The following is a 21,538-nucleotide window of genomic DNA, read 5'->3' as shown; positions in this document are numbered from 1 at the left end:
GCTTGAGGTAAGAACTACCTGGAGCCTGCACTGCCATCCCCTCCCATGCTCCAACCCCCTGTCTCAGCCCAGAGCCTCCTCCTAAACACCTCCCCACAGCCCCACTCCAAAGCCCACACCTCCATCCAGAGCCCTGCCTCCATGCTCCAATCCCCTCCCCCATCCCAGATTCCCTGCCTGCTCTCCAAACCCCTCAGCCCCAGCCTGGAGACCCCTCCTACAGCCCGAATCCTTCATCCCTCTGACATCAGAGCCTGCACCCCTAGCTGAAGCTCTCATTCCCCTGTTTGTTGAAAATGTGCCAGTGAGTGAAGATGGAGAGAGCAAGCAATGGGGGAAGCAGAAATGGAGTGAACAGATGTGGGGCCTCTGAGAAGCGCCAAGCCAGGGCCAGGTCCTCAGGGGAGGAGCAGGGCAGGAGCTGGGGCATGGGTGTTCAGTCTGGAGAGTAGAAAGTTGGCAATCCTAGAGCCAGGCAATAATTTCTGGTGATTCTGTCTTAACTCCTTATTTTTCTTGCCTCCGAGACACAGCATGTTTATAAAGAGTTTTAAAGGCAAAAAGTGTTAAGTATCATTATTATGAATAATACAAAAGTCAGCAGGGAAATGCATTCGAACAAACGAAGAACAACTAGAAGAAAGTAGAGTGAATGCGCTGACAGCAGCAGATGGAACACTAAATGACATGGAAGTAGTGAGCAGCATATTAAACAACAGCACATGTGCATGCATGCATGTTACGATACAAACTTACAAGAGTGTCCTGGGGGTCCATTCCCTTCCCCTCACTGCATCAATTTCCTCCAAACTACCAAGGGAAGTGGTGGTTTCTCCATCCCTTGAGTCTTCCACTGAAGACCAGATGCCTTCCTGGAGTGTGCTTTCACAACTTGCTACTGCCCCACACAGGAGGCCTGTGATATGCAGGAGGCTCATATTAGATGATCTAATCTTCTCTTCTGGCCTTAAAGTCTGCTAAACTGAGTGTGGTGCACTGAGCAACCTATAATATTTGTGGCCTGCTTGATCCCCAGAACTAACACTGGGAGGGTGGGAGGGGAAGGAACAAGGGGAGCAGCTCAAACATGCTAAGAGGCTGGCCAGAGGCAAGGCATAACCCTGCAGGACATGGGTGGGTGTGACAATGACATCACTAGGCCTTTTGCAGCACCTCAGCCTATTGATTAAAGGGGGCTGGAAGGCAGTGACCTCACAGAGAGTCCATGACAACAGCCAGATAGCACAGGCTGCAGGGCAGGGACAATGTCAGAGACCCCTCAGGGCTTTGCCTCAGGGAGTCTCCTTCTTGAGGTCTGCCCTTGAGGACTAAGAGGACACAGAGTCACGTATGTGAGCATGAGGAGGAGCCTCTTTGGAGTTTTCTCCTTTCCCAGAACTAATTGAGCTAGAAGACAGATGACCCTGTGGAGAAGGTAAGATTTTTTCCAAGATGTTTGGTACCTATGCACCCTGATCCACCTGGTGCTGGCCAAATTGAATACACAGAAAACACTAGGTTAATGTGGGACAGTTTTTTTTTCCAACCTAGGCCTTTGTTCTTTAGAGTCAGTGCGAACATTGGGGTTTGACTTTTTAGTTTTCCTTTTTCCTTGCTTCCTTCCCTCTAATCGCAGTGTGGGGGGCTGCTCTCTAGCCCTCCTAGTGGGAAGCCATCACAAAGAGATGGGACAGGAAGAGTCCTCTGAGAGATCCCACTGGCGCCCTGGGCCACGCGGGAGATATCTGGGGAGAAATTTCAGTCTCCTGCCCCTCAGAGTCTTGCTGATTGGCTGAGTTGGTGACTTAAGCTCTGCCCTTTCTATTCCATCAGTTTACCTGACAGCTTAAGGAGTTTAAGAAACTATTGGCCTCCTTTTACTGGAGCAACAGAGCGCTCTTGTCCTCAAGAGCCTCTCCTTGCCTCTGAAGCCTGATGGCCTTTTCGTAAGGCCAGGTGCTTGGTAGACAATCAACTGCCTTACACAGGAGCGGCCTGAGCCCTGCCTTACACAGGAGCGGCAGCTGGTGCCCTAGGCAGAACGCGCAATTGGCGCCTCCGCCTCCACAGCCATCAATGGGGTGACGTCATCATTGGGCGCCCCAGGCGCTATGTGATGGCGTCATCGGGTGCCGTTGAAGGCGGCGCCCTAGGCAACGGCCGAGTCAACCTATAGCCACGGGCCACCCCATGCCTTACGTGGGCTCTTCACTTTAAATTAGATCCCATACAGAGCTAGGGCACAAAATCCCCTTAAAGAGAACAGCAACCCTATGACACCTCTGCACTGACATTGATTCGTCATCGGCGGGGGTGGGGAGGAATTAAGCTTCGGGCTCAGCCCTTCACCACAGCTGCATGAGCCCACACTGGTGCTCCAGCCATGCAGGGGGTGCTATGGCTAGATTGCCAGCCACTGCGGGGGGAGGAGGGCAGCCTCAAGCCTCACAGGCCTGATCAAGACAGTGGTCCCTGAAAGCACCACCCCTCGCTGTTCCCATTGGCTGGTGGGGCTGGTGGGGGGGGGACAGCACCGGCAGGAAGCACTTTCCTCTACCTTGCCCCAGCCCATTCCTGCATCCTCCCTCCTGTCTAAATCCCACCCCAGTCCTGTGCCCCTTTCCTGACAACACACTCCCACCCCAGCCCACTCTTGCCCCCATGCGCCATCCCTCCCATACCCCACATTCCACTCCCAGCCCATTCCCGCACCCTCTCTCCCTTTCAGACCCTGTACCCTCAACCCCAGCCTGCTTCTGCACCCTACCTCTGCCCAGACCCTGCCCCCTGGGAGCAAGGGGGTAGGCTGTGCCTTCAGGGAGCATTTTCCTGCAGCACACAGAGTTGCTTCCTCCCTGCTGCCAGGGAGAGCCTGGGGATTGAATTCAGCTTGCCTTGAATCCAGCTGCAAGGCTCAGGGATTCCCCCCCCTCCCCACCATGGCTGACAATCTAGACATGGCACCCTCCGCGTGGCTGGAGCACCAGTGCACTGCAGGGAGGTGCTGAGCTCCGAGCCTAAGTTTCCCACCCCTGAAGATGAATCAGTGTCAATGTGCAGAGGTGTCATGGGGTTGCTGTTCCTTTTATGGGGATTTTGGGCTCAAGCTACCTATGGGATCTAATTTAAAGCAAAGAGCCCATGTAAGACTGTCTGCCTGGCCCTGCTAAAAGGCCATCATGATTCAGAGGCAGCCTGCTCTTGCGCCCTAACTGCCACCCCGACCCCACATCCATTCCTGCTCCCCAGCAGCCCCCTCCCACACACTGAACCCCTTATTTTTGGCCCCATGCTAGAATCTAGGGGGACCCACAAAATTCACTAGCCTCAGGCCCCCAGAAGAATTAATCTATCCCTGGGGGGGATGCCCTGAGCCTTGGTGCCTGACCTCTCCCACCCTTGTGGAGGTGAAGTTTGGGGGGGGGGGGGCTGTTTTTTCCTGCTTCTGAGTTGGGGGTCAACTCAGTGAGGGTGGGTGGGTTGGTTGGTTGGTTTTTTGCTTCTCACTTGTGTGTGGCCCCCAGTTGATTTTTCTATGGGTCAGTAACCCCAACCCAAAAATGTTCCCCACCCCTGCTCTTAAAGTGTCTAATTCAAAGCTCTTTGAAGTCAATGAAAATCTTTCTAGTGATGTGGATTTGGCCCTAAATGGTGAACAATAGGATCTTAGACTGTAAGTGCCTTCATAGCCATAAAGTGATGTTGTTATAAAACCATTGGGTCTCCCGCAAGAATTCTATGCCTGATGCCTGCCAGCACTGCCTGTTTTTGCAGTGTAGTTGTAGCCCTGCCATTTCCAGGGTATTAGATAAAAAGATGTATGGGGGTGGCGTAATCTCTCTCGCTCTATACAAAAGTTTTTCCTGCCAGACCACAGAATGTTCCTGCTGGGCAACAGAAAGAGGCTCTCTCAGTAAAGCTAAAATGGCCAGACAGAGGGGAGTAAGTGAGCAGAGGGAGCAACCCCCTAGTATCTTTTATTGAACCAATTTACGTAGGTCAGAAACCAAGCTTTCTGTGATCTTTTCAGGGGAGAGCTCTGTGTGGCTTGAAAGCTTCTCTCTCTCTCCAGCGGGAATTGGTCCAATAAAAGGTATTATCTCGGCCCACCCTGTCTGTCCAAAGTACAAAGCCTTCTCTCTTTACTTATCTACTTGCCTGTGTCTCATCTCTCTGAGCAGCTGAGAAATCCCCCAAAGGCCTTCTCCAGTGCCTGACCAAGGTACTGCCAACATTCTCTACCCCTCCCCATTGGGTTTCAGACCTCCTTCTTACAGTGCCTTATACTACACGTTCTGGTTGTATCCTGATTGCTTTGTGGGCTCCTTAGAGCATGGTGTATGTCGGAATTGCTCTCAGAGGCCGGCTGTGTACCAATTTCAAAGGGGGCTGGAAGCATCACTTTTACACTGCTAACTGGTTACTCTGGCTGCAGTTGTCTTTATAAGCAGAAGATGCCACAAATCAGGTCAACAATACCCTAACCTAGGATTTTAAAATATTACATTAAACTTAGAAATGAGACTTCTGACCTTAAAAAGCTCCATCCAGTTGGTTTAGAGCACAGCAGTGCTAACCTATTAGGGACCACAAGCAAGAATGCCTCTCTCTCCCCCCCACCCCTCCACACACATACATTACTAACCCATAATAAAAATATAATGAGGGGCTGCTTGGGGCCCCAAAACAATTGGTTAATCTGTGTATGCCTAGCGCTGGCTCTGGAGCACAGCAGTGTGTTTACTCTGCCACACAGACCACTGAGAGCACATTACTCCAATATCCTGCTCTTCTGAGTAGTCTTACTCTTTAAAATCTTCTATGCCCCGGGAGTACAAGGTGTCCAAGCAGAGGAGACAGTCAGCAAGAGGGCACGTATCATTCTCCTGTTTTAACCATTGTACCCATTAGCCAGCTGGCAGGTAAGCACAGCTCACCAGGGCTTGTGTTTCTGATGCCTTTGTTTGCAAGGCAGGCCAGTTCTGTACTCTGCATTGCTTTCTCTCGCATGTTAAAACCCGTTCTTCTAGGCGCACCCATGGCAAATTTGATAACTCCATGGATGTGTGTTGCCGAAGGCAGAAAAATGGAGCTGGAGGTACACTAATAATAATGAAGTTTGTGGATTCTGCTCCAGGGTCCAGCAGGGACAGGGGTTTAGTCATCAAAGCTGACAACAGATGAAAGCATGCCGAGGCTGAGCAGAGCAAAGAAAGGCGAAAACTGGAAAACGGCAGCCAGAAACAGCTCATTACAAGATTACATAATGATAGATTTTGTATCTGTCATGAATACACAGACCTATAAAATATCTACATATTTATGCACGTCTGTACACATGCACACAAAACAAGCCTAGTGCATATATGAGCGCTAAGCTCAGAGTGGGAAACACCCCTGTCGCTATACTGAGAGAGCTTTTTTTGAGCTATGGCTAAATGATGCAGTATTGAGTTATTGGCTGCTCCTGGACTCCGCAGGCCCATAAACCTGCAGTAAAGTACCTCCTTGGATGTCACTGTGTGTACAGGGAAGAAAGAAAAATAATACTTGTACAGCAGAGATGCTTGAATATTTACATCATGACCATATACTATGGGAGGGCTTGAGGGCAGCTGTTGCCTTCTGACCCTCCTCCCAGTTATCTGATTCTCAGCTGCTGTGCCTCAGGATGTGATCTAGATGTTTTCTTCCTCTCTGCTGACGAAAAGATCCTTTGTTTCCAGCGTGAATTAATGGTGCTTCTGAATCAGCCAGCTGGTAGAGAGCAGAAGCATTGCAGAGCAACAGAACTCTAGCATGTTTCATTCATCTCAATGTGTAGAGCAGAGGAAGTAGGGGGAGGATACAGACTGAAACCAGTACAGAGGACTGGAGAATCAGCTTAAAACATTGAGGCCCAAAACTCCCCAGATGGGGCCATTCCTAAAATGGCAAGGTAGGAAGGGGAGCCAGACATCCATCAGGTTATATCTGACGGGGAAAGCATGAATGAGACAGACTGGTGACTAAGATCAGTTTTGAGCCCTACACATCAGCAATGGGTGCTCTGGACAGGGAGATATTGACTCAAAGGGGGGAAAGTGCATGGAAGTGCCTGTAATGCAGAGAGAGCAGTGCTGTGGCTAGGATGGGAGAGATGGTCAGCACCAAGGGAGTCATCTCAAGGGAGTTGAATTGTAGATTTGCAGAGGAAGAAATTGGAGAGGATTGTACTCAGCTTGTGTGGTGCAAATAGGAATGCAAAGTGCATCCTTACAAATGCTAGAAGAGTATCCCGGGAAATAGGCAGGAAGAACTCCAGAGGATGCTGCAGCAAGACAATCGTGAGTGTGATTTGGTAGCAGTGACAAAAATACAGCGGGATGATTCCTGTGATTGTTGGATCAGCAAAGGGAGACCCATTCTGTACAAGAGGAAGAGAGGAGACACTACTGCAGGTGTTGCATAAAGGATTTGTATATGAGCAGGGAAATACAGATTTAAAAAAAACATCTCCAGAACTCAAGGGGGACTTTACCCACCCCGTTTTTTGGGAAAAGATGAATTTGGTAGTTTACAAGATCCAGGCCAAGCTATTACTCGGCCAACACTTGCACTGCAGATCTGAAACAATCATCTTAGGATCAGCTTGACCCGACCCAACTCAGTGGCTGTTCAGCTACAATGTAAGACCATAATGAGCGATGTTGTGATGCCAGCCCACAACAGCCTGTTCTTCAGCTGGAGCCCATCCCTGGAGTGCAAGTGGCAGAAGAGGTCTGGGTGCAGGGCCATGCCAGTTTTATCAAGAACACACATGTCTTCCTAGCACAGGTATTGCCGTAGCACTTAGCGCACAGGGAGTTACTAACGTTTTGCTGTTCTCTTTTGCCAGGCTGTTAATAGTGTAAGAGTTGACTATTACATACATTCATATTTATAGTCCCAAAGAATGTCTAGGGATGCCCAAAGACATAGTCATCTTTGCACCCTTCCCTTCCTGATCTGTACCCAGTATAGCTTGGATTCAGTCCAGTGTCTGGGCCCTTGAGAGAGATGTAACCATTAGCAGTAGGCATCCTGGATTCATAAATCCTGTTAGACAAACGTAATTGCTTTTTGGATAGAATTATAAAATGAAAGGGCAAAGGAAATGGAGTGGTTGTGCAGACCACTCCTGACTCCTGTTGCAACCTTTTATACCCATCTCAGCTCCATTATCCTCACAGTAGCAATGCTGGTTTACTGACCAAGCAGCACACTTAGCCCCCTCTCAACCACAGGATTTGCAAATAGATCCCTGTGAACACAGACACACAATCCTAGTTACAAACCTTATTTTCAGTTACTATTCTAAATCCAGATTGCACTATTACTGCAGAATTCCCATCTCTCCTGGTAGTACACTGTTTTTTCTCCTGGTTACTGCCAATTAATTGCATAGTAATTAATCTCCTTTCATGTCTGCAATTGTTATTCCTTCTCAGAATCTTTTTCCCCATCCACAGAGTTCCTCATCCTATTTTGTACAGATCATGCTGCCTGCAATGCACCAGGTTTCCCCCAGCTACAATATTTTATACTCTTCTAGGGCAATGTTCTCTTAGTACCAATAACTTATTCTAGTCCAATTTACTTCTATGGGGTCTCTTAGCATAATTGAGGTAGGAATGTCATTTAGACTATAAAAATGTTTAGGGCTATCAGTGCTGATGCTTCCGAGCATGTGATGATCACTAGGGATAGTCAGGTTTAGGAAAAAATGTCCTTCCCTGCAATTGTTTTGCAGACAGGTGCACTATGGGTATTTTATGCCTTTCTCTTAAGAATCTGGCCTGGATACAGGAGTGGATGGCTCCATTGATCTGGTCTGGGATGGTGATGTCTATGTCAGCATATCTTTTTGGCTAGTCTGGGATATAGCACTATGTAAAGTTTTGGGAAAGTGAGGTAGGCTCCATTCTAAGAGGCAGCTGAATAGATTGAAGGTGAATAGAGCTGGCTTTCATGTCTATGCTGCAATAAAAGATCTGTGGCCCAGATCAGCTGGCTCAAGTTCACAGGACTCCGTGTGTGGGGCCATAAAACTGCACTGCAGACTTTGGGCTTGAGACTCTGTGTGAAGTGGCAGGGCACTAGATTAATGAAGTTAAATAGCGAGTCATTTACTAGTCGAGTAGTTGATGGAATTTCCATCGATTACTCAACTAGTCGATAGACATTTCCGTGTTTCTCCTTTGAAATGTAGAAGAGCTACCACTGGGGCTCTTGTACATTTCAGCGGAGGAACGCGGAACTCTGCGTGCCGCCCAGGGCCAGCGGGAAGTTCCGCTGACTCTGGGCTCCATACAGCATGCCAGCTTTGAAATGTACAAGAGTCCCCAGCGGGAGCTTTTGTTCATTTCAAAGCAGAAGCACCCTCATGGAGCTGCCGCTTTGAAATGCCACGTGGAGCCCAGGATCAGCTGGGGAGTCCCCAGCTGACCCCAGGCTCCATGTGGTGCTGCCGCTTTGAAACGCTGAGGCAGCATTTCAAAGGGGCAGTGCCGCATAGCTGAGCCCGGGATCACTTCTCTTCCCCCCCCCCCCCCCCCGCTGCCTCTCTCTGATAGAGGCACGGGGGGGGCGGGCAGGGATCGACTAGTACTTAACATCCTTACACTAGATGCGTTTTCTAGTACTTAAGACTTTTCTTTCCTGGCTCTTCTCCACTTTCCTCTGTCTCCTTACCCAATAGCTAGGGAGAGGGAATGGTTTGGTACCTTGGCTTGGTACAGCATGGAGTAGTTGTTTATTTTTGCTGCTTTTGTTCTATCTCACCGTGTTTGCTTGAATGTTTGGTTTTCACAGGCCCGCAAGGCAAGGCGGCAGGCTGATTTCTGGGGGGGCTGGGGAGAATGGAGTGAGTGCAGTCGGAGCTGTGGTGGGGGCATCAGTTTTCGACAGCGGCGCTGCTACTCACAAAGGTGAGTGCTTTTTATATATATAATGCTGAGCTCTTTCTCCTCCCACAAAAGGCATCACCAGGTAGCTTAAGGTAAATTTCCAATGTCTCTTGGGGAAATGAGTGGTCAGTCAATTTGACCTCTCTTAACTACAATATATTTGAGAGAGTTTGTCTGTCTGTCTGTTCAAGAACTGCTTCTAAATAATAAGAGCTAGGACCACCAAATTTGTTATGCAGCTCCCTCTTATCATAACTTAAGGCCAGGTCAGGGTTTGGTTGTGCCAGGAAAATGGGATATGCCTGGAATGGGATTGCTTCTCTGAAAACTATACAGAAAAGAGATGGAATCACCAGGCAGGTGAAAGGGGCTAGTTGGGGGCACGTCCTCCGATCCTGGACTGCCCCAGCCCTGAGCATCCCACCTCCCAGGCACCCTTAAGCTCCCCCACATTTGTACAGGAACATTGCTGACCATTCCCCTTCATCAGGGAGTGAGGGGAAAGTGCACAGTTTGCTGCATTTCTCACTCAGGCTGGGGAGCACAGGGAGCTGACAAACCTGGGCCTGGCCCAGCCAGGGGAAATGGCACCTTCCCCAGCTGTGCCCACTGGAGCTGCAGGAAGGTGCTTCTCACCTGGCTGCTGCCGTAAGAAAGGGTGAGGGTTGTCCTCTCTCGCCAGGGCAGCCTGCATGCTGCACCTCTCATCCCAAGGCCCAGCCCAGAGCAATGATTTAAATGAAGCTTGTACATTTTCATTTTATTTTCCAAAAAACAAAAATTGAGTTAAGGTCCCAAGCAATGCTGAGTAAAACTCCTAGTTTCCTATGTGGAAATAAGGCTAAATCCATTTTCTGGGTGGTATCTCAAATAAGTCTGCAGGGCGAGGCAGCAGACTGATTTCTACAGGGCCTGGGGAGAATGGGGTGAATGCAGTCCAGGGCCAGCCCACAATATTTTGGCACCTGAGGCGGGGAGCTCAAATGACACCTCTCTACCCCCTCGCTTGGGCCAAAACTTTGAAAGGTCTCAATTCTGCCTTCTTCCTGTTCTACTCCTCTCATGGCCCTCCACCATCTCTGTGCATCTAGAGCAGAGAGAATGCATATGCCCCAGCAGCAGACACAATTTTCTACGCTCTGGGTCCTAGCGATGCCCCCCCCCCAGTCTGGCATCTGAGGCGGCGGCGCCTCAGTTCGCCTCATGGTAAGGCCAGACCTGATGTAATCAGAGCTCAAATAAGCAGCTCTCCCCCTAAAGAGTCTATCTAGATGAAGTGGAATATAATGTGTACCAATAGGATGAATCGGGGGGAGGGAGGGCTTGGATGCAGAATGGTGCCAGGTCCCTAGGGAGCGTAAATCAGCATTGCTCCATTATCCTCAGTGGAGCTCCACCAGTGTACACCAGCCTAGGTGCTGAATTTAGGTTTCTTTTAATAGGGTTTGGAGTGTGGCTTCAAAGCTGAACAAGGCTACAGTTTGGTTTTGATTATGCCAAAATTGCATAAGCTTTCCTGACAACATTTCAGCCCAAATATCTTAAATCTTGTGAAACCAACTGTTCTCCAAAGATCCAGAAAATAGGCCTTTGCTAGTTTTCAGTACTAGCCACAGCTAAAATTATGGTGATGAGTTCTGACCCAGGAGAGCAAATCCAAATTGCCCCTCCTTCAAGGGGGCTGATCAAGGGCTTTTTATGTGAGGATACAGTTTGCGGCCATCTCTAATACTCACAGTATTATACATAATCTTTCCATTATACTAGAAAGATTTTCACATAATTTTCATTATAAACCTGATGGGAATTTTCTTCTAACTTTCTGAACAGAGCTCTCCTCAGTCTGAAATGTCCATGCTAGAGGAGAATGGCATCGTTGGAAGGTTTGAAGTTAATTGGATGAAACAAGTTTTGTGTGGGGGTAGGGATGTTAAATTGCATTTAATCAGCTAATCAAGTAGTTGATGACATTTCCATTGACTACTCGATTAGTTGATAAGGGGGGGAAACTGCAGAGCCACAACAGGGAGCTCCTGGTTCAGGAGCTAACTGCACTGCGGCTCTGCCTTTTAAATGTATTAAGAGCCTCCAGACTCTTAATACATTTAAAAGGAAAAGGTGCAGCAAGGGGGACTGAGTGCAAGCTGGGAATTAGTTGTCCCAGCTTGAACCTGGTCCCAGAAACTGCACCTTTGCTTTTAAAATGAGGAGCCGCCAGGCTCTTAATACATTTAAAAAGCAGAGGCGCAGCAGGGTGGACCGAGTGTGAGCTGGCAATCAGCTGGTTCCCAACTTGTGCCCAGTCCCCTGCTATGCCTCTGCTTTTCCTGCCCTCCTCCTCCCACCATGGAGATGGTACTGGGGGCGGAGCCAGCTTTTAAGCTGGCTCCTCCCAGCACCAGCTCCTGCTCCCCCTTCTTGCTGCCCCTCTTTGATAGAGGCAGCAGGGGGAGCGACTATTCATATGCTTATCAGGTAGTTGACTAGTCGCTTGCATCCCTATTTGGGGCATAAGTTTGGGAGGGCAAAAAGGTGTCTTTCAGGTCAGGATTATAGTACTCTGCCCTGCAGAGGAAATAGGCGCTGTGTTGTGCACATCATTCTCCTTGTGGCTGAAAGCTGTGTCTATGCTAAGACTTTCTGATCAAAGCCGGTGGGAAATTTTCCACTGGGATGGTTTTTAATGGCACAGTGTTAACAGTGCCTAAGATACGTCCACATGACCGTGTCCTTTGGTGAGATAGCACCTAATGGGAGTCATAGGTGTGAAATTGATCTGGTCAGAAAAGGGATCTGGGAAAAAAAAATCACATTTAAAAAAACATCCCAAATTGGGACAAAAAAGTCTAAAACAAGTCTCCCCCACCCCAAGGGATTTCCAGAAATATTTTGATTGTCTGTCAGAAAAATTGAAACAACCCCTCTCTGCTAGAAAGGCTCTTGTCAATTTCATTTTCTGCTTCAGGGCAAAAACAAAATTGGCAAGAGCCTTCCAGGCAGGCTGATGAAGGCTGAATGCCCAGATTTCTACTTCCCCTGTGCTCTGTCTTCCTGCCACCCCCTGTCTGGCTGCCTCTCTGATGGGGGAGCTGAGCTGCTTTGGTTTTCTTCTTCCTGCTGCCTGGCTGCCAGGGAGAGGAGGTGGTGAGGCTGAGGTCCAGGAAGTTGGGGAGCAGGGGCACTTGGCCTCTGGCAGCCTCAGTCCTTAGATGAGACCATTTAGTTCTCCCCACATGGAATTGTTCTGGAAATCCTTTTCTGTGAAGAATTTTGCATTTTTGATGTGTGGACAATCCCCCCTCCCCCCCAAATGTGACTTTTTCACAGGAGGGCCTTTCTATTTTCTGGCCTGCTCCGTTTTAGACCCATGATTCCTAACAGGTGCCATTTCCCATCAGTGCCCATTGTTCAGACACTGTTAACATTGTGGCATCTAGCCTCTAAGCAGGAGAGATGGGGAGGTGGTAACAATGACTGAACCTTCTCTGAGCAGGTAGGCCTGCCCCCATTTGAGAATGATGGGTCAAAGAAATCCTTCTGTAGACCTAGCCCAAAATAACAGGCTGAAGCAGTAGGCAGCCTCCCTTCTGCTCCTTTTGGCTCCTCAATCTCCTGTTTAAATAAGTTTTTTATAAGAGTTCTGGTTATTCTGCAATACTCAGAAAAACTCTCAAAATTTCCAAGCATGCCTCTTCCTTTTGCTTTATGACCTGCCTCTACTTGTTGTGGCCCAGGACCCCACAAACCCCTAGTCTGTCTGGATACATCCTATGTCTCCATGGCTATTAACTTATTAGACATTGAGCTGTATCCTGCTGCCTCCCAATTTGAAGAATCACATATAGAACCAGGGAAGACAGTTACCTCCCTTCCCTTCGGCACATTCTGTTCTTCCAGCTCAGGAGCCCCACAACAGCAGGAATGTGAATTGTAAATGCAGTTTGAAGTGTACACGCTGGCTTCCTATCCATTACCAACCCACCCACTATTCCTATTCTCCCCCCCCCCCCCCAGGTAGACATGCCTTATCTCACAGATATTGTTAGACAGAGCGCTCCGTGTTTATAAAAAGCCAGCAAAGAATAAAAGAAACTGTCTCCACTAATTGCTAAAAAAAATACGTTGCCCCCAGAAAACTTAAAAAACCACCCTGTGGCAATACATCGTCTATAATAAGATTGCAGCAAGAGAATATGCTGAAAGATGCCAAGAATCTTCAGTTGTTAGCTCCTTGGGACAAGGAATGTGTCTTAGTGCTAAGTGCAACGTGCTGATGAATTTACAGTGTTACCTGGGAGATTAACAATCAGTGGGGATGATATTTCCAATCTCTTCAGAATTACTTCATGTTGTCTCTCTGTCCTTCAGGGCAGATGGTGGGTCTAACTGTATTGGACCAACTCGGAACTATCGCTTGTGCAGTATTCAGGTACGGTATTCGCTTGTGCAGTATTCAGTACCCTGTGCATCCTCTCCTGGCTGCTCCTCCTCCGTGAGGAGCTTAATTTTGATCAGAAGCTAAGTGCTGAGCCCCCCTCAGTGCCAATGAGATTTTTCTTCCCCCCAGGAGTGCCAGTGTCGCTGGTGAACTCTGTTTGCTTGGGAGGCTCACAAGTGACCTCAGATTAGAATTTTTGCCCTTACACAATTGATTTTGGGCACATGCCAACTCTGGTGGCTGTAGGTGTTAGCAGGGTTAGTGTCCTCTGCGTTCTAAAAATTCCAGCATCTGCTTACCACCTTAGGCTCTGGATAATAGAAGAAATTCTCATTCGGAGATTCCCATTACATATAGATCATTAAGGTTGCATTTGAGAGACAGTGGGGAGCAGGAAGACAATATGGAGTAAAGGGCTAGGGCTCTGGGTCTGACTCCTGTGACTGTGAGATGGTCTCCAGTTTATTAAGGACAATGCCATGGAATGGGATCAGGGAGCACTCACACTGCTGATGTTCCTGGGTGTAGCATAGTAGCCATCCAAAGACCTTCCATCTGGGAAGAAGTAGTTCCCTAATCACCCTCTTTAAGGTAAGAAGGAAGCTGTCTTGATCTAGAGACAGGGTAATGTGTTATCATGTGCCTGAGCTGCATTTAGGGATGACTTTGTCATTGCTGGTTTCTGGGGAAGCTGTGAGGAACACTCCATAGTAAGATCCTTTCCTTTACCTCCCCTCTCCTTATGAGAATAATGTGCAACTGGCTTCTCTCTTTTCCCACAGAGCTGCTCTGGGGGCTCCAGGGACTTCCGAGCAGAGCAATGTGCCGAGTTTGATGGGACAGAATTCCAAGGAAAGAGATACAAGTGGCTACCTTATTATGGAGGTAACAGATTCAAAGTTTTAATCTTGTTTGATTTGGGGGTCTTTGGCTTTGCCTGAAAGTTGGGGGGGTCTGTTTGCAAAGATGTCTGGTCTGGAGTGGTCCTCTTCTAGACCAGCGATAGCTGTCCATTGGAATGGATCATCTTCCAGAACAATTGCACAAGAGCTCTGGTAAGGCTTCCTTGAGGCACAGAAATCTATAGCTCCAGCAGCTCTTCAACGCCTTTGATAATCAGGCAAAAGATCTCTCAGATTGGAGAGCCCAAAATCCAAGCTCTTCTAGTTAGTAAACACTGCCAACAATGTTGCTGCTTGTGATATGCTCAAGGACACTGTGGCGGGGTTCACCAGCCCTACCCCCTTAACCCCAAGGTCTGGTCCTTTGAATGCAGGCCCTGCGGCCTAGTCCTTATGGGATCCCCTCATCATCCAGGATCTGGGAGGAAAGGGTAGGGGGGCCCGGACCCTCCCTCTCCACCGGGCCCCAACCCAGGGCCCTATCAGTGTCAGGTGGTTCCCACCATTGGCTCAGCGGGGAGTTCTCCCCGAAACTCACCAAGCCCGCTGCGTCCTTTCCTGCTCCCCACCCTGGGTTGCTTCCTACCCCCTCGCCCTGGCCAACAGCGGTCCCACCTGTGGATGCAGGTCTGGCTACAGCAGCAATGTTGGCAGGTGTGGCATTGGAATCAGCGGTGGTTGGGGCAGCGACAGCTTCTAGAGTGGCTGCACAGCAACAGCTTCTAGGGTGGCGTTGCGGCCCGGCTCGTCCCGGGAACAGCAGCGGCAGGGGTAGCTGGTCCAGTGTCTCTTGTTCCAGCTGCAGCGGCTGTGGCTCCTGTGTCCGGACAGGAGCTCCTTCCCCTCTAGTGGCCAGCCCCAGCTGAGCAGCCCTGCAGCCTTTTATACCTGGGCTGCACTGCGAGCATGCCCAGCAGGGCTGCGGGGGAGGGGCGTAGTCTAACCATTAGGCCGGCTCTCCGCCCCCTTGTTCAGTGTGGGGCTGGCCAGCCCCATCACAGACACTCAAAGAGCCGGGTCCAAAGGCAAGGATAGAAGTCAGAAACCCTGGCTCTCAGTTTCCTGCTCTAACTGCTGCACTCTGCTTATCTTCCATTCACCCAGCCAGCTCTGAGTTATTGGGGTTTTTTTTACACTTGCCTGAAGAATTTCACTCTTTGCTTGTTGATGTTACTGGTATTCTTCTGTGTTAAGATTTGTTCTGTCTCCCTGAAAAGCCTCCTACCACTTGGGAATGTACTCTGTAGGAACTAGTCATTAATGTTAATAGCAATCCGCTGCTCAGGCCCTAATCCAACATTTCAGGTTCAGACTCGTGGTGTGTCTAGCCATGTCAAGTGACACCTGCTGTTTTCTTCCCTTTCAGCTCCCAATAAATGTGAGTTAAACTGTATTCCCAAGGGGGAGAACTTCTACTATAGGCATAAGGCAGCAGTGGCTGATGGGACGCCCTGTGAGCCAGGCAAACGGGACGTCTGTGTCGAGGGAGTTTGCCAAGTAAGTCATCCTACCACCTCATCCCTTTTCTATGGGAGAGAGCGAGTATGTCAGTCTTGTTGGCATCCCCCTTTGTCCAATCCAGCACTTCCCAAGTGATACCCTTTGTTATCCAACAACACAGCAAACTCATTTGGTTTCTGGGGAACCAAAGGAAGAATGGGGAGTATGTGCATAATTTTCTGTGGATTCTTGGGGAGAGCTAACCACGAGACCGTGATCACCCACCCATTCTCCTGCTCTCTTGAGCTATCTAATGTAGCCTCCACCTAGTGATCAGTCTTGGCCGTGACCTTTTCTTTCTTCCCACTACATGCTCTGGTTTTGGTTTAAGCACATCAAAGCCATTGTGCTCTGACAGGCTGTCGGCTGTGACAACATGCTCAGTTCTGCGAAGAAGGAAGACAAGTGCCTGCAGTGTGGAGGGGATGGCAGGGCCTGCTACGAAGTGAAGGGCATTTTTGATGTGCTCAACCTTCCCAAAGGTACAGTAGTCTGGATTCTCTAGAAGGGTGAACAGGGGAGAAGGATAGAGTGAAGCCTAGATTTGTTCTGGCCCTTTGCCTGGAGCTGGTGTAGCTGCCTGCTCAGAAGCTATTTAACCAGAGCACCCACCCAAACCGCCTGTACTGCAGGCTGCTTTTTGCTGTGCTAGAGCTAAGAAACATACTAACCGCTTTTAGCTGGGGTCCTCCTCCTAGTTCCCACTGCAGCCCTCAGGTTCTCCCACTCCCCCCATACCTTCCCCAGCTCTTAGTCTCTTGTAGATGCTACAACTCTTCTAAATAAAAGAGGTTCCATTGAACTGTCCATCACAGCATGCCTGCTGGAAGTGCTCTGCCCAATGAGGCTGGTTACTCAGGCTTTGCAGAACTCCCCTCCCCCCCAAAAGGAATAGGAGACTGGGGCCAGGACTTGGGACCTGGCTTGCCCACATTTGGCTGGCTCTGACCTACTTCATCCCCAGGGTTGCTCTGGTATGAATCTTTGTCTGCTGAGTTTCAACATTCCATAATGTCTGAGATAGGAAACAGGGTTTACAGTGGAAGCCCAAGCAGACCCCTGACTATTGTCCTCAGGGTGTGATGCTCTGATAACGCTGTTCTTAGATGTATATTATCTGTGAAATGGGTGGGCTACTCCATGGGTGAAACACCTCTTGGTGCACACACCCTAAAATCAATGAAGCTGCACCAGCTGGACTGAGCTCTTTTTGGTAATCTCATAACTCATCCATGCAGCCGCTAGTGAAACTGGTTACAGCTCCTGTACACGTGAGCGACTCTCTCCCAACCTTCATCACTGTTTGTCTGTACTGTACCAACTGCCTTCATTTTTCTTTAGGTTACAATCAAATCTTCATCATTCCCATGGGAGCCACAAGCCTCCGCATTAAGGAAGTTATGCCCAGCAGGAACTTCCTGGGTAAGACCAACATTGTAATGAGTTTACTACTACAACATAGATGGACTCAAGCCACAAAATGCTAATTTGACTTTCAAATACACCAGTGTTCAGAGGTATTTGGGGTAGGGATGAAAAGAATTAACCATGCCTTGCTGGCATGCTTACCAGGGTAACTGGTTAACTGGTGCCCAGCCCAGCTGGAGCAGATCCTCCTTCACTCCTCCCCTCTGCCCACAGTGTGGTGCAGTAGGCTCATGGCCTGGCTGGAGCAGCCCCCTGCCCACAACGTGCCCGGCCTGGCCAGAGCAGCCCCCCATACCCACAGTGGGCTCAGCCTGTCCTGCCCAGAGCAACCCGCCAGGTCCAATTAACAGCTTAAATGTTGTGTTTAACTTTGTAACCTGCATTTTACATCCCTAATTTGGAGTGGAAACTTGATCTTGTCCCCTGCAAAAGGAGAGGCTGGACACAAAGTTCAGTTCTAAATCCAGGTTCGGCTATTGGGCACCATTAGAGAGAGAGGAGTGCTCAGGTCTGAGACTCAGAAAAAAGTCTCACTGTACAGTGAAAAAGGCTCACCATGCAGAAAAGCAGAGAACCCGAGCAAAACAGCAGGGAGCATTTGTCAAGCTGGAATTGTGTCACCCTGCTCCCGCGCAGAAGATACTGAGCACACGTGGGTGTTTATTTCCTATCAGTTACCATGTTTGATGCCCCAATTGCCACTGCCTACTGGACAATGGCAGGTTAGCCCAGCAGTGACTTGGAGCTTACAGGAAGGTTGTGGTGCTTGTCTGAAAAAGCTGAATGTCAAGTGGTGGAACTGAGGCCTTCGTGAGTTGCTAATGGCCTGTGAGATTTTTAGAGCAGAGTGTAAAGCCATATGCGTCTGGTTGAACTGGTGTTAACCTGTCACTTGAATAGTGGCTCTTCCAAACCATTCATCCCCCACCTCCTCTTTTGTGCATTATGGTTTTGTGCAGCCGTTAAGAATGTGCAGGGGGAGTACTATCTGAATGGGCACTGGACGATTGACTTCAGCCGAGACCTGCACATCGCTAGCACAGTTGTGCACTACGATCGAGGTTCTGAAGGGGACTTGGCCCCTGAGCAGCTTCACTCCAGGGGTCCCACCACCGAGCCCTTAGTCATTGAGGTAAGCAGCTGGGTTTACCCTCTCAGTGCTGCGGTCGTTGGTCTTGGGCTGCATGTCATGTTTTGAAGAGGTGACTGATGTGCTCGTTTCTACAAGACGATGTCAATAGATGACAAGGAGATGATACACCTGTACTGAGGCCCATGAGCAGAGCTATCACCAGGGCCAGCCTTATAATCTGTGGGACCTGCATGGGTAAGAAGGGGCCTTGTTATAGGCCTTCCAGAGTCTTTTTATCTTATTTTATCTTCTCTGGAACCTCTGGTTCCAGCACCTGTGCTTTCTAGCCAAGAAGACAATAAGGGAAACTCATGGATTGAAGATTTTATTATGTTTATACTTAAGGCCAGTCCAGAATACCACCTGCTGCCTAACAGAGGAGCAGCAGAGTCAGCCAGCTTCGGGGAAGATGCACATTTTCTCTTTTCTGCTCTAAGATGTGGTAGGGAAGGCATTAGGAGGAAACCTAGCACAGAAAATAAATGGCCAGTGAACACAAGGATGTGGGGGCTGGAAATGGGAATTTGCCTTGCTTGGATTCTGAGATAAGGGAGGGAAGAGTAGCCAGGAGAGAGAAAAAATACTGTTTTGTTTTCTGGATCTTGCACTTCATCGCTTTCTTTTGCAGCTCATCAGCCAGGAGCCAAACCAGGGGGTGCAGTATGAATACTACCTGCCTTTGCAAGGGCACAGCTCAGGCTACAGCTGGAGCTACGGCTCCTGGAGTGACTGCAGCTCTGAGTGCGGTGGAGGTAAAGAGGGTTGGGGGCAGCCTCGTGAGAAGCAGGCAGTGTCCAATGCATAGTCAGTATCCCAAAGGGCTCAAGAGCTGTCAGCAACCCCTTTCCCAAGGCTCTCCAACACAGAGAGAGTAAGGAGCAGTGGCAGCTGCAGCAGGCCGAGTCTGGATCAGAGGCTAGGCTGGGGGTCACTGCAGGATTGTTTGCTGTATTGTGCTCTTCTGTGCCTTGTCCAGTCTAGTCATCTTTGTCCTGAGTGACAGCGCTACTGCTGCTTCCCTTGGGGCCTCTTTTAGGTCCCTGTTGAGGATTTCTTCCTGACAGGCAGCCTACGTCGTCTTTGGTTTAGCCTCAGCCTTTTACACAAGGTTTGGCCCCTCAAGCCACTCAGAATACATCCTTGCCAAGCCCACTTCCTTACTGTCCCACCCGCACTGAGCATATGACATGTCGTGCCTCCACATGGAGCATCCACCCAGCAGAGAGGCTGCCGGAGCTCCCAAGTGGGTTGCACCACATACACTTCACCACACTCACAGTTTCTCACTGACAACCAGTTTCATGGTGTTCTGCGCACCTGCCTGCCCTTTCTCACCTTCTTTCCTGGTAGCTGCTGCAGGGACTCATCTCTTTTGCCCATAATACTAGTCCAAGGATGCCTCTGTAGAAGGTGGCACCACCTCCCCTATTGCTATAATCCTGGATAGTAAGGATGCAGAGTTGCCCCTTTCCCCAGGGGCTAATGCACTTTCATTCTGGGCTTAGACCCAGCCTTATGGGACAGTCCCATAGCTCTGCTATTGTAACAAACTCACTTGCTTCAGACAACAGACACAATCACTGACTAGATAAATTACGTACGCCAGGGCACAGGCCTCAGGAGCTGGGATTAGAACCCTGGTTCCTCAACCTCCCAAACACAGGACACAGCCCTGAGTTAAATGAAAATTCCGCTCCAAACAGTAGCTGGGCCAGCAGGAAGGGTATCTAGGGTAGGTACTTACAGCGCATGTATCACCATCTAATTTGAGCACCTCCCAGTCATTCGTGCACTTATCCCTCCCAACACACCCAAAAAGTAGAGTAAAACTAAGAACTGCATTTTACATGTGGAGAGCTGAGGCAGCAGGGAGCTGAACCCAGGTCTCTCAAGCCCTACGCTAGTGTCCTAACCACTGGACCATTTATAGGGGCAAAACTTATACAGAGACCTGACCTAGTTCCCTTAGCACCCTGCAGATGCTTGGGAGCTGCATACTACTACAGAAATATGCCATTCACCTGACCATTGCATTTAAATCCCTTTTATGGACAAGCCACTCTGACCAGAATATTCTTATTTTCTTCAGGTTACCAATCACGGCTGGTATTCTGCACAATAGACAATGAAGCTTATCCAGATTATATGTGCAGGGACAAATCAAAGCCAGCCAGTAACCAAACATGTGGTCTTCAGGCCTGTCCCCAGACAAAACGGTGAGACTTTCTCTCTCCACTTTTCTGGATTCTTCAACCCCTTTGTGAACTACATAGAGAGAGACCCCAGAAAAGAATGCTGATTGCTTTCAGATTCTCCCTATCCCCCCGCCACTTCAGTCTGAAAGCTGTTCAAGGAAACATACATGCCAACCAAAACAGATTTCTAGGTCCACCCCGAGGGATAGGTGATGCAGAGCTTTAACTGTCAGAACAGCGGTCAATGGCACTTCGTGCCTTAATCACTTTAGAAAGTGGGACATAGGCTGCTAAGTTGCTTAGTCATTTTTCAAAGGTTTTACCCAAGATGTGGGAATGGATTTCTGTGCCTGTAGGGAATTGACTTGCATGGCCTGAGTCCATGACTGAAAACAGGGGTTCTCACTTTGCCTAGGAAGAGTTGCTGGCAATATTATCCTAGCCAAAGTGGGGGGAAAGAGAAGGATTCACTAAGTGTTCATTCTTCCCTTCACTGCAAATAGAAGGGTGAAAGGAGTCACCTTGCTGCATTACCCCATGTCACAGCACTTTCTGAGCCCTGCAATCCTTCCTCCTTTGGGGCTGTCATACTCCCCTTCCATTACCCTTACAGATGGCTGCCACATGACTCTAACATGGGTATGTACCATGTGTACCATTTTATCACCATCAGACACCTTGGTGTCACCTTCCTGCATATCCAGTGGAATTAGTGTGAGGCCTGTTAGAGCCCTTGTGCTTTGAGGGCACCTGGAGACCTGGGAACATGTCTGCCTACACAATAGCCTGTAGCGCAAGAATTCTATAGCTTGCTTAAAACCTTTGTTCTGTGTGTAAAGGATATCTTACATCTATCTGCCGAGAGTGTGGAGTCACAGCGGAGCCTGGAGCTCTCAAATGAAGAGGTAACAAGAAGGAGAGAGAGATTATAGCGAGCTTCAGCTATTCTCTGCCCACTTTCCACCTAGAAAATCTAGTTGCTTGATAAACCCCACTGGCTGTTTTCAACCTTGGTG

The 21,538-nt window shown here is 49.1% G+C and overlaps 1 protein-coding gene across 3 annotated transcripts in view; it reads left to right on the top strand.

Moving 5' to 3' along the window:
* Positions 1-21,538, top strand: part of PAPLN (papilin, proteoglycan like sulfated glycoprotein) — a 72,978-nt gene that overhangs the window by 18,305 nt on the left and 33,135 nt on the right. For all 3 annotated transcript variants that reach the window (XR_012903459.2, XM_075927266.2, XM_075927265.2), the window contains exons 3-12: positions 8,833-8,948; positions 13,296-13,356; positions 14,148-14,250; positions 15,634-15,764; positions 16,126-16,249; positions 17,109-17,189; positions 18,155-18,327; positions 18,956-19,079; positions 20,417-20,543; positions 21,362-21,427. Coding sequence is in view for 2 of the 3 variants with exons in the window: in XM_075927266.2 (XP_075783381.2) it covers positions 8,833-8,948; positions 13,296-13,356; positions 14,148-14,250; positions 15,634-15,764; positions 16,126-16,249; positions 17,109-17,189; positions 18,155-18,327; positions 18,956-19,079; positions 20,417-20,543; positions 21,362-21,427 (1,106 nt within the window). In the remaining variant the exon portion in view is untranslated. The remainder of the gene's footprint in view (positions 1-8,832; positions 8,949-13,295; positions 13,357-14,147; positions 14,251-15,633; positions 15,765-16,125; positions 16,250-17,108; positions 17,190-18,154; positions 18,328-18,955; positions 19,080-20,416; positions 20,544-21,361; positions 21,428-21,538) is intronic.

The sequence above is a fragment of the Pelodiscus sinensis genome, chromosome 5 (assembly GCF_052426305.1).
Source record: "Pelodiscus sinensis isolate ZL-2025 chromosome 5, ASM5242630v1, whole genome shotgun sequence".
In the NCBI taxonomy this organism is placed as follows: domain Eukaryota; kingdom Metazoa; phylum Chordata; order Testudines; family Trionychidae; genus Pelodiscus; species Pelodiscus sinensis.
The sequence above is the reverse complement of the archived record's forward strand: the minus strand, read 5'-3'. Positions and strand labels throughout refer to the sequence as shown.